General features: G+C 44.1%; 1 protein-coding gene across 1 annotated transcript in view; it reads right to left on the bottom strand.

The window, feature by feature from the left end:
• Nucleotides 1-11,738, bottom strand: part of LOC137428947 (uncharacterized) — a 127,386-nt gene extending 115,648 nt beyond the window's left edge. Inside the window, exons 1-3 of the mRNA XM_068118848.2 lie at nucleotides 11,634-11,738; nucleotides 10,760-11,468; nucleotides 6,563-6,650 (exon numbers count right to left, since the gene is read on the bottom strand). Coding sequence (XP_067974949.2) covers nucleotides 6,563-6,650; nucleotides 10,760-11,462 — 791 coding nt within the window. The 5' untranslated portion in view covers nucleotides 11,463-11,468; nucleotides 11,634-11,738. The remainder of the gene's footprint in view (nucleotides 1-6,562; nucleotides 6,651-10,759; nucleotides 11,469-11,633) is intronic.
• Nucleotides 11,739-13,017: the final 1,279 nt, after the last annotated feature.

The following is a 13,017-nucleotide window of genomic DNA, read 5'->3' as shown; positions in this document are numbered from 1 at the left end:
ATCCACCAATAGGCTGATGGCGCAGAGGAAATCAGCGCACCGCATGGGGGTGGACACCCACGCCGTGACAAAATCCCATGTAAACCGCTGCCCGCCAAAGAACAGTGCCACGGTCCGTTTGCCAAAAGTCTGAATAGCATTGCCGTTGGCGGCTTCCAGAGCGGGGCCGTGACTCCCGGCCTCCTGGTCCAATGCCGATGCAGGTAGAACGCTCACCTGGGCCCCTGTGTCGCAGAGGAAACTACGTCTGGAGACGGTGTCCGAAATGAGCAACAAACTGCCCGAACGGCTGACGCTCATGGCAGTTAACGAGCGCCGGCCACCCCGTTTCCCGACTCGCTGAAGCTGCAGGGTGGCCGGCATGCCTTGGCCTTGGGACCATACCTTGCATGGTAAAAGCACAAGCCTGGGGCCTTCCGCCGCTGAGCCGTAATGGCGGCCGCAACGGTGTCCGTCAGCGGCGTAGGCTCGACGGGGCCGGGGTCCCATGCAGCCGCACTGCATTGCTGTCTGGCGGAGAAAAACTTGTCTGCTTCCCTGGCCAGGGCACGGAAATCCTTAACAGACGAGTTGGCCAGGGCTGACCATACCTGTCCTGGCAGCTGTTGCAGGAACAGTTCTTTGAAGAGGAAACATGGTCGGTGGCTGCCCAAGAGAGACAACATGTGGTCCATCAGCTCCTACGGCTTGGAGTCGCCCAGCCCGGGTAGAGAAAGGAGCTGACAGGCGCGCCCGGCCTCAGTGAGCTCGAAGGTTTCGAGCAGCAGCGCCTTTAGCATCTTGTACTTGCCACCCTTCGGAGGATCCTGGAGAAGGCTCACCACCCTGGTCACAGTGGAGCCGCTGAGCGCAGACACGACATAATAATACTTCGTGTCGTCAGCAGAAATGCTCCGAATGGCGAATCACCCCAAATCCACTTTTTTGAAATACCAACTTCTGTCCTGGAAGTCCTTGGTGTCCTTGTGTTTTATACTTCTCCCACCCCCCCCCCCCTTCCCACGCCTCCTCCCCCCAAGCCCTCTCCCTCCAACACATCTCCCTGCTCTCAAATGTTGTGTTTGTGTGCTTCCCCTTCTCTCCCCATCTTGTCTTCCGCTCCCTCTTTTTATATATTTTGTTTGTCTGGTTGATTTGTTTGTGAAATAAATGTTAGCTCTTTCACGAGCCTCGATGCAGTATACAAAAAAAAATAAAAAAAAATTGGGCCTCAGCTTGTGCAAACCAAACGGCAGCTTGTCGTTCCCAAAACTCCGGCATTTTAATCGAAACTATGCTTGTCGCCATGTTTGTTTGAAGCTCCGAAAACGTTCAAGAGCAAGACGGGGTCACCAATGTAGGAGTTGCAGACAACGAGAGGGTGAAACACTTCTTCCTTGTTCAAGGCTCCTTTATTTCAACAGAACTAAAACCTGACCGGAACTCATGCATCTTTTATAACTCAAATCACTTCCGCCCCAGCCTCTTAAGGGGGCGTGGCTCCAACAACCGAGCGCACGCCACGCCCATACCATCAATAGACCCACTGGTCCCGTGCCTGTGGATTATGCCTCAATGGGGTAACCCCCACACCTTTCTATATGAGGTCCCACTGTTGACAGTGAATGGCAAAGCAAAACCTCGACCATGAAGTCCAAGGAACTATCTGTAGAACTTTGAGATAGAAGGCATAGATCGGAGGCATAGATCTGGGGAAATGTCTAAAACAATTTCTAGAGTGTTGAAAATTGTCAAGAGCACAGTGAGCTCCATCATTAGGAAATGTAAAGAATATGGAACTACCCAGACTATTCCTCGAGCTGGTCATCCGACAAAACTGAGCAACTGGGCAAAAAGTACCTTGATCAGGGAGGTGACCAAGACCCCAATGACCACTCTGACGGAACTAGAGCTGAGATAGGAGATACTTAGCTGAGATACAACTTAGCTGAGATAGGAGAACCTGCCAGAAGGACAACAGTCTCTGCATAACTTCTCAAATCTAGGCTTTATGGGAGAGTGGCCAGATGGAAAGCACTTCTGAGAAAAAAAGCACATGACAGCACACCTAGCATTTGCAAAAAGGCACAAGGAAGACTCTGAGAGCATGGGGCAAATGATTCTGTGGTCCAATGAGATGAAAATTGAACTCTTTGGCATGAATGCAAAGCACTACGTCTGGCAGAAACCAAACACAGCTCATAAACCATCTAATGCCATCCCTACCATGAAGCACGGTGGTTGCACTATCATGCTATGGGGACGCTTTTCAGTGGCAAAGACTGGGAGACTTGTAGGAATAGATGGAACAATGAATGGAGGCAAATACAGTCAAATCCTTTTTTGACTAAAAAAACAGGACAATGACCCCAAGCATATAGCCAAAGCACCACTGGAATAGCTTCAGAACAATAAAGTGAAAGTCCTGATTGGCCCAGCCAAAGGTCAGACTTGAATCCCATTGAGAATCTGTGGAAAGACTTCAAGATTGATGTTCACCGACGCTCCCCATACAACTTGACAGCGCTTGAGCAAATCTGCAAGGAAGAATGGGAGAAACTCCCCAAATCCAGATGTGCAAATGGATACAGACATACCCAAGAAGACTCGAAGCTGTAATTGCTGCCAAAGGCATGTATAGGAGGTGTTGAATCAGGGGTTTGAATACTTAAGTAAATTAGATATTTCTGTACCTCATTTTTAATTATTTTGTGAAAATTTCCAATTTTTTTTTTTAAATCCACTTAAGCATTGTGGGTTATTATGTGTAGATCAGTGAGAAAAAATTTAATTTAAGGCATTTTTAATTCAGGCTGTAACACAACAAAATGTGAAAAAGTGAAGGGGTGTGAATACTTTCTGAAGGCACTGTATGCATATAAGCCACATGCATGTTTTTGCTTCATGAACATAACCTAGTTATTTTTATTTTCGGGAGCGGTCTGTGGCCTCCATACAGCCCAAATAAAGGGAATTGCCAGAAGAACGTGTTGCTTGCTCGAAACAAGATCACCCATATAGCGGGTACTCCGCTAGCAGCAATGATGTAGCAAGCACGGGGACGGGAGGTGTGTGGGCGAGAGGTGTGACCGCCCCAGATACAGCTTGGGGCAGTGTCAGAATCAACTGTCATTAAGGTATTTTCAATCATTAAATCCACAATTTAGTCATTATTGGGATAAATGGAGTAGTAAGTCACATATTAGCACAAGTCTCAATGAACGATGCAGCACAATGGCTAATCAGTTATCAATGGTTAATAGATCCATATCCTGGGGACACAGATGATATCATGGAATCACTTCGCTATGGAGGAAAGTTTATGTGTAATACCTGAATTGTAGTTACAAAACTTCATGAGCGGTGTAAGGTACAGATGACATTGTCACCAAGCCATTGTCATGCTCAGTGCATCTAACTACACAATCCATCTTTTGTAATGGTGACTAATACTACTAATCATTTCTCAGCCCCCTGAACATTTCTCTTCGACGCCCACCAAGGTCCGGGTTTTTTTTAACTGACTATTTCACGGTAAACTCGTGTACGCTTTTCCGACCCCAGGGATGCGCTTCGATTGAGGAATTGAAATAGAAAGGGACGCAGATGCTCACCTCGCCTTGGGCGCTGCCAACTCTTGCTATGCCTCCGATCTTCGGGAATGTATCCATTCGCATTAGCATGAGGCATTGTAAGGCTTTTACAGTTAAAAGAATGATGACTTCATTATTCTTTTAACTCTTGTTAAAAACATTGGAATGCCTCAATGGCTTAATGGGTACAGTGTCTATTCTGAGGTTGGGAGATTTGTGGCTCAAGTCCCATTTGACTTATATCGAAGACTAAAAACACTATGTGCTGCTTCCTTGCTTGATGTCTCCTGTGTTGACATTCCTTGTAAGGGAACTCGTATTATTAACTAGAACGCCACTCGGTAGAGCGCATACTCCCGCCGTGGGTCAAGTTGGAATAGTACGATTTCACAAAAGTTTGAGGGACTAGTTCAGTGACAAGACAAGACAAGACAACACAAGACAGACTGCACAGACATATATATATATTTAGAATATATAGAAGATAATGTCAAAAAAAAAAAGAGGGCAATTTCACTTACATTTTCGGATTCAGCGTTCAATTCTATACAAGTGAGTGTATTTTGAGGCATGTGTGACTTCAAATAAAATTATTGTAAGCCAAGAAAAACGTTCGTTTCATTCCTTAGGGATACAACATGTAAAACTGGCCCAAACGTGAAAACAAAACTCGCTCATTTTAAGTCGTACAAGCGAATGCGACCACTTGTTCTTCTGGGAAGAATCCCGTGCACATGCTGGTCACACTTATAAGTCACCTAAGTCTTTATAAGTTCATCAAATACTGACACCGCGATTGACATTCACTGAGGTAAATGTTGATATCTCTTCTGAGGTAAAAAAAAACAAAAAAAAAAACAGTTTTAAAGCATTATACGTATCAAACGATACATTTTATGAAACGGGGAAACATACACACTTTGGTGGTTTTAAAATGACAGAATATGTCTTTGATAGGAAAAAAAAATTAACATTGAAGACGACGCTGCTAACAAAATACGCCGCTCTAACGCATAAACACGAGTTTAAACTACATTTACAACAAATATGAAAACTATTTTCATATCACAATGTTAATTATAGAATATATAGAAGATAATGTTAAAAAGAATGAGCCCTGTCTTCCAATGGTAAAAAAATCCTTCAAGAAATTCCTGGATCCGGAAAAATATCCTGAGCTTCACCAAAAACTAATCAATTCTTCCTTATCCCAAGGGCAATCATCCCACCAACTTTCATCCAAATCCGTTCAGAACTTTTCCAGATATCTTGTTCACAAACACACGCACACACACACACACACACACACACACACACACACACACACACACACACACACACACACACAGACACGATCGAATGCATTACTCCCTGGCGGGAGTAACAAGAAGGGCACTCAGTAGAGAGCATACCTCCACCTGGGTGGCCATATCACTCAATGGTGAAAAATCACTTAATAATTCTACTAGCCGGATCCGGATCTGGATCTTCACCAAAATTGAATCGATTCTTCCTTGTCACACACACAACCTCTCCGACAGGTTTCGTCAAAATCCGTCCATAACTTTTTGAGATATCCTGCTATGTATCGTTTTTGGCTCCATCTCTTTCAATGGTGAAGAATCACTTAAAAATTAAATAATTCTCATATCCGAATCCATATTCAGATCTTCACCAAAGTCGAATCGATTTGTCCTTGTCATACACCCAACCTGTCCACCAAGTTTTGTCCAAATCCGTCCATAACTTTTTGAGATATCCTGCTATGTATCGTGTATGGCCCTATCTCCCAATGGTGAAGAAGCACGTAAACATTCTAGTAGTCGGATCCGAATCAAGATCTTCACCAAATTCTAATCATTTCGTCCTTGTCACATACGTTACATCTCTGGCTAACCCCCGCTCTAGCGGGGAAAATGGCCTTAAAATGATCATTCATTCATTCATTCATTCACATACGTTACATCTCTGGCTAACCCTCGCTCTAGCGGGGAAAATGGCCTTAAAATGATCATTCATTCATTCATTCATTCACATACGTTACATCTCTGGCTAACCCTCGCTCTAGCGGGGAAAATGGCCTTAAAATGATCATTCATTCATTCATTCATTCACATACGTTACATCTCTGGCTAACCCCCGCTCTAGCGGGGAAAATGGCCTTAAAATGATCATTCATTCATTCATTCATTCACATACGTTACATCTCTGGCTAACCCCCGCTCTAGCGGGGAAAATGGCCTTAAAATGATCATTCATTCATTCATTCATTCACATACGTTACATCTCTGGCTAACCCTCGCTCTAGCGGGGAAAATGGCCTTAAAATGATCATTCATTCATTCATTCATTCACATACGTTACATCTCTGGCTAACCCTCGCTCTAGCGGGGAAAATGGCCTTAAAATGATCATTCATTCATTCATTCATTCACATACGTTACATCTCTGGCTAACCCCCGCTCTAGCGGGGAAAATGGCCTTAAAATGATCATTCATTCATTCATTCATTCACATACGTTACATCTCTGGCTAACCCTCGCTCTAGCGGGGAAAATGGCCTTAAAATGATCATTCATTCATTCATTCATTCACATACGTTACATCTCTGGCTAACCCCGCTCTAGCGGGGAAAATGGCCTTAAAATGATCATTCATTCATTCATTCATTCACATACGTTACATCTCTGCAAAATTTCGTCCGAATCCGTCCACAACTTTTTGAGATATTTTGTTCACAAACAAACGGATAGACAAACAGACAGGAGTGAAAACAAAACCTCCATCCACCTTTAGTTCTGCAGGTAATTAATCAGAGTTCAAAACTGGGGCTAACGACAAAATTAGAAAAATCAGCAAAATAACCTGAAACACCGTTTTTTTCAGTTATACTGTATTACGGATGCAAGAAACATTTGCCTCAAGGAATTCTGGTTATCAAAATATTTCAATTCAAATGATCTGAAATGATCAATGAACTCGGAACTCACCTGGTACGAAGCACGACTGCAGCAGCGATGACCACAAAGCTTATGGAGCAGATGCTGGCAATGGTGGTAACCTGCCGTGCCGTGAGTCCTGTCAGAGAGATGTGTGGAATCAATTTGGACAGGTATAGGGAGGGAGGAGAGTGATAGGGTGTGAGATTTAATCCAAAACCTCCCTTTGTCTACCTTGCGCTATCATCCATCGGGTTCATAATCTACCTTATGAACACAAAAGAGCGAAAACAATCAACTGCACCAGCTACCCACTCCTTCTACCTCCACTTATACCTTCTCATTGATGTTCCCATTCCTACTCCTCTTTTTTATCTTAAGCTCGTTTCCCTCCCACTCCCACTCCCTCTCCTCCTCTGCTCTGTGTATTTTCTCTATTTTCTTTGTTAACGCCACCCTCCCCTGGTACATTTACCCCTGTAAGTTACTGGGCACCAACTTCTTACATTTCTACCTCCACTACCAAAGGTGGATGGAGGTTATGTTTTCACCCCTGTGCGCCTGTCTATTCGTCTGTTTGTCTGTCTGTGAACACGATATCTCAAAAAGTTGTGAACGGATTCGGACCAAATTTAGCGGAGAAGTAGTGTATGTGGCAAGGACGAAATGATTAGATTTTGGTGAAGATCTGGATTCGGATCCGGCTACTAGAATTTGCTAAGTGATTCTTCAACATTGGGAGATGGGGCCAAAACTATACATAGCAGGATATCTCAAAAAGTTGTGAACGGATTTGGACGAAACTTGGTGGACAGGTTGGGCGTGTGTCAAGGAAGAATCGATTCGATTTTGGTCAAGATCTGAATATGTTTTCGGATATGAAAGTTATTTAATTTTTAAGTGATTCTTCACCATTGGGAGATAGGGCCAAAAATGATACATAGCAGGATATATCAAAAGGTTGTGGACGGATTTTGACGAAACCTGGTGGACTTGTTGTGTGGGTGACAAGGACAAATAGATTCGATTTTGGTGAAGATCTGAGTATGGATTCGGATACGAGAATTATTTAATTTGTAAGTAATTCTTCACCATTGAGAGATAGGGCCAAAAAGCGATATATATATAACATGATATTTTAAAAATTTATAGACGAGTGATGACTAAACTTGTTGGACGAGTTGGTCAGGTGGCAATAACAAGCCGATTAGATTTTGGTTCAGGTCCGAATCCCGATCCGGCCTATCAGTGGGATACAGAACATAAACCGTTTGGCCTGGCGAAGGTATGCGCTCTACCGAGTACCGTTCTAGTTTGCAGTTGTTATAGTTTAGTGACAAAATTAACTGTTTGCGAGTCACCATTGATGGTGACCACTCCATTTTGCATCTTCAGATACATATGGCTGGCGGAGTTGTTTCTTGGCTTTTGGGCACAATCCTCGATGGGTCACCACTCCGCACAGGATACTCAAATGGTTCATTCTTCCCAGTAAGCTGGTACTCATTTTGCCCACCTTGGAAGGATGACAGGCTGAGTCAACCCACCTGGTATTAATCCAACAGCATGACGGGGGCTTGAACTCAGGACTCTGAGATCTCAAGCCAGCCACCTTAACCTTTAAGCGAACACTAGGCGAGGGAATGATATATGCTGGGGCAGTAATTAGAGACTTCCAAAATATCCTAAAAACTACAATAAAATGCCTGATCCCCAAAAGTCTCGATTTATTGCCGCCACCATATTTTGAGGATGTTTGCATACCTAAGTCAAAAATGAGATATCATCATTCAAGGGGGTTGACTCAGCCTGTCATCCTTCCGAGGTCGGCAAATTGAGTACCAGTTCACTGGTAATTCCCTGTTTGTCGTTAAAGGCGGCAAAAAGGGTTGGCGTCAGGAAGGGCATGCGGCCGTAAAACATTGCTTCAAAAAGGGGACCAAAAAACAACAACAACCACGGTTCCCGAAAAAGGCCAACCCCCGCTTTGCGGGGAAAAATGGCCTCTAAATGTGTTTTTTTTTTTTTTAAGGGAGCCGACAAGTCAGCATTGCTCAGCATTACGGGCATTACTCAGCATTACTCAGCATTACTCAGCATTACGGAGCCGACAAGTCAGCATTACGGGGGCTTGAAACTCAGGACTCTGAGATCTCAAGCCAGCCACCTTAACCTTTAAGCGAACACTAGGCGAGGGAATGATATATGCTGGGGCAGTAATTAGAGACTTCCAAAATATCCTAAAAACTACAATAAAATGCCTGATCCCCAAAAGTCTCGATTTATTGCCGCCACCATATTTTGAGGATGTTTGCATACCTAAGTCAAAAATGAGATATCATCATTCAAGGGGGTTGACTCAGCCTGTCATCCTTCCGAGGTCGGCTAATTGAGTACCAGTTCACTGGTAATTCCCTGTTTGTCGTTAAAGGCGGCAAAAAGGGTTGGCGTCAGGAAGGGCATGCGGCCGTAAAACATTGCTTCAAAAAGGGGACCAAAAAACAACAACAACCACGGTTCCCGAAAAAGGCCAATCCCCGCTTTGCGGGGGAAAATGGCCTCTAAATGTGTTTTTTTTTTTTTTAAGGGAGCCGACAAGTCAGCATTACTCAGCATTACGGAGCCAACAAGTCAGCATTACGGGGGCTTGAACTCAGGACTCTGAGATCTCAAGCCAGCCACCTTAACCTTTAAGCGAACACTAGGCGAGGGAATGATATATGCTGGGGCAGTAATTAGAGACTTCCAAAATATCCTAAAAACTACAATAAAATGCCTGATCCCCAAAAGTGTCGATTTATTGCCGCCACCATATTTTGAGGATGTTTGCATACCTAAGTCAAAAATTTAGATATCATCATTCAAGGGAGCCGACAAGTCAGCATTACTCATTAACAAGTGTTCTAAACTTGAGAGTGACACACACAAAGCACATCCTCTACAAAAACTAAAGAGATTTGCAAAATGTTCCCATGGGAAGAGGAGTTTTTAATACAGGTGCCACAGAATGATGACTCCTGCTGCGTGAGAACGTCTCATGTAAAGGAATTGAAGGCATCCATGTGTTATGTTACACTTCCTGCATGCGCACGATGCAGAAGCAAGGCCCATAATGAGATTTTACATGGCATTTTCAGCCTTTCCCCCCTTAATCGCTCATAACGCCATTTTATAATGGAAGCATTTTGGGCCTTATCAGTCACGATATGCTCAGCAGCCATGGCTCATAGTTGATTCTGTATCCTGTATCCACGAAATGTATCATATTAATCTATTTGCTTATCCACGGGCTCCTGGATTTTGCAACGTTTCACAATAATGAAAGCACGATTGCATGACAAGCAGGTATTGCGTGATTTTCACCCACAATTCAAGCTCCGATGTGTCGGTGCAGCAGCACGAAGATTCAAGGGTAACCTGTGAACTCTTGTCATGACGGTATGCAATCATAATCGCCGGATAAATTTTGTTCCAAATCAGTCGGTGCCGAACAACGAGAATGCTGGTCAAGAGTGTTTTCACCTGCTCGTTTGGAAGAAAAAGAAGAAGAAAAAGAGCTCCGGTTCGACCCACATATTGTATGCTCCAGAAATTTGCAAACGTCCCATTCGCCCATGCAATGACGCAAAGCGAGCGAATTATGACGTGAAGTGAACGAAGCTCCAAAAATGAAACCAAATGTGAAACGTGGGCATCGGAAGCGAGCCGAACACGGCCTTACGGCTCAAATTGGAGGCGTTAACTCCTCCGATCTAAGGGAAAAATGCATGTATGATCAGTGCCGTGTTACTGGAGCCATAAGCAGGCTGGCGTTCATGACTCACCGCTGCTCTGGCTCTCTGCGCAAGCTGCCGGTGAGTCAAGGCAGGTCAGAGTGGGAGAGACAAACGAGCCCCTGCTTTTTTGGTATGTGTGACCACTCTGTCCGCTCCACCACCCTCGAACACCTTTATAGAGAAGCGTAATGTCACCGCTCCGTGAAGGTACCAATCTCCTACTAGCCTCTTTTTCCTTTTCCCTCTCTATTTCTCCTCCACTTCTTTACCCTGTATATTTTTCTCTTCAATCAATGCCCCTTCGCCTCCTTTTCGCTTTTAAAATGTCCCAATTCAGCATTTCTCACCCCTTCTCCTTCCCCAAACATGCTACATAGGAAATTGCTCCCAAATCCTGTGCAGACAATACCGGTTTTCTCAACTTAGTCTTATGAAAATTTTAATGACAAAATGATGCAAAAACGACACTTACCAACAGCCTTATTAGAGTCGTTCGCATTCAGGTCTGTGCGATGCCTCCAATCTGGCAGTACCGGTGATGGCGGTAGGGGAGTTGTGGGATTGATGCTTGGACGATTCCCCTCTGTCTCATCATCTTGGCTAACCATTTCAGGGTTGTCTGCAGGAAATGGGCCCGTCGTGTCCAGCGGGTTCGCCGTCAGGCTTCCATGAGAGGCAGTAGGATGTTCAGCCGTGGCGGTGGGTCCCCAGATGATGGAATCGCTCCCGTAGCCTTCTCGCAAAGGGGTCAACTCGGTAAACCCCAGATCTGATAAGTGAAAATACGTCATCGACTTATCTTCCTTTGGCTGGTGTGATTCATAAGGAGGTGGACGAGGCGCATTTGGTGACTCGGAGTCCCAGAATGTCCGTATCACTGCGAGGCCGGGACCCACCGATCGCGGCGGTCTACGGCCCGCCATAGCACACTCATTCCTGGCACTTGGCGTTTTACTGTACGCTACCATACGGAGCATCTTCCAAAAGCAGTATGAAGGAGGTAAAGTTTGAATGCCTCCAACTACAGCCACAGGCAGGTTACTTACACGCTTCCTGTGAATAGTTGAAAACCATGAGCACATAGAAGGGTCACCCTTCGATGTGGTTGCTCCCAAAGCAAGACCTAGCAATGTCAAGAGGCCCCAGGTGAGGCCGGTGCTTTTGTGAAGTCTCATTCCTTGCTGTAACGAAAAACAAAAACCGCATTCAACATGAAGCCGCAGACATGGCAGATTCATTCAAAGCTATCGTGATTTATATCCACGAAACCTAAAACTTGATGATATGACTCAGAACATGAACCAGATGTCATGCAGTTGTTGAATTATCTCATTCACACTACTTACATAAAATCAAAGATGGCCGATTAACTCGAAGGCTTGGAAAGAAGAGTAAATAGAGTCGTTCCATCAACGTCTCAGGAGATGAACAAATAAACAGACAGGTCGGACCTAGGAAAAAGGGAGAAATATGCGTTCTTGAATCTGCAAATCCCAAGCAAGCATCAGGAGGGACAGGAAGCACTCATAGCAAACTTTCCATGTAAGCGTAGCTCGCTCAAACAAGATGCTCATGATCGCTGAATGAACACTCTTCCATAAATTTGTTTATTACCTCCACCACCGGAAGGTGGTGGGAAGTTATGTTTTCACCGCTGCCCGTTTGTCCTCAAAAGGTTGTGGACAGATTCGGACAAAAAAGTGATTCTTCACCATTGAGAGATCGGGCTATAAACGATTATTATGTAGCACAATATCTGGAAAAAGTTATAGACGGAATTTAATGAAACTACGTGGATTAGTTGGTTACGCGACAACAATGAGCCAATTCGATTCTGGATTTCGGGATCCAGATCCGGCCTATTGGTATTAGTGGGATATAAAATGGAAACTGTACAGCCGGGTGGAGGTATGCTCTCTACCGAGTGCCGAACTACCTTCTGTCTGTGCTGGAAATATGAAACTTTTCCGCTCTTCTCCATGATGTATTAAATACATGGATAGTGTCGTTTCAAGTAAAGTGTTACTAAAGTCAGTAGTTGTTGTTGTTGTTGTTGTTGTTGTATCTATTTTTAAAAATACATTTTTTTGGACACCTATTCCTCAATACCAGTTACTCGGATTTTAATCGGTATTACATCTCGGGATTACTTTTGGGGGAAATGGGAAAGGTAGGGTGCAGAAGACACAGAAAATGAACCAATGAGAATTTTGATGGTATTAGGTCGACGGAACAAAATGGTGGCAAATTAAGGGTCAACGGTGTTTAAGGGAGTGAAGGCCATATAAAGAGTGTTATACATTTTCGGTTGTAAATTTAAATCATTGTTTCAACTACAATGAGGGAGAAATTGGGGAGGGAGGGGGTGATGATAGGGGTCAGGGGATTATTATTGGGGTCCATGGGAAAAATCCTCTAAACCTCCGAAGACTCAACATCAAATGAAGATATATTTGAAGGTAAGATTTTATTTTTAATATGGTTCCGGGAGGTTCCAAATTAGGGTATTGGAAAGGTCACACCCTGGGTGGGATTTAAAGCCAGTAATACCACACATATATTTTGTTTAAGTTGTTCCGAATTGTAAAAAGAACTTCAAAAAGTTTTCAATTTCACCCCACTTTACACTTCTGATTCTGATCCTGATGTTTCGTACTCTGTTAAAGTGCGTCCGTGCTGACAAAGCATTTCTTGTCGAGGGCTATGCTAGGTGGTTTGCCATTGCCTTCC

This window comes from Myxine glutinosa, chromosome 6 (assembly GCF_964187855.1).
Source record: "Myxine glutinosa chromosome 6, kmMyxGlut1.1, whole genome shotgun sequence".
NCBI lineage: Eukaryota > Metazoa > Chordata > Myxini > Myxiniformes > Myxinidae > Myxine > Myxine glutinosa.
The sequence above is the reverse complement of the archived record's forward strand: the minus strand, read 5'-3'. Positions and strand labels throughout refer to the sequence as shown.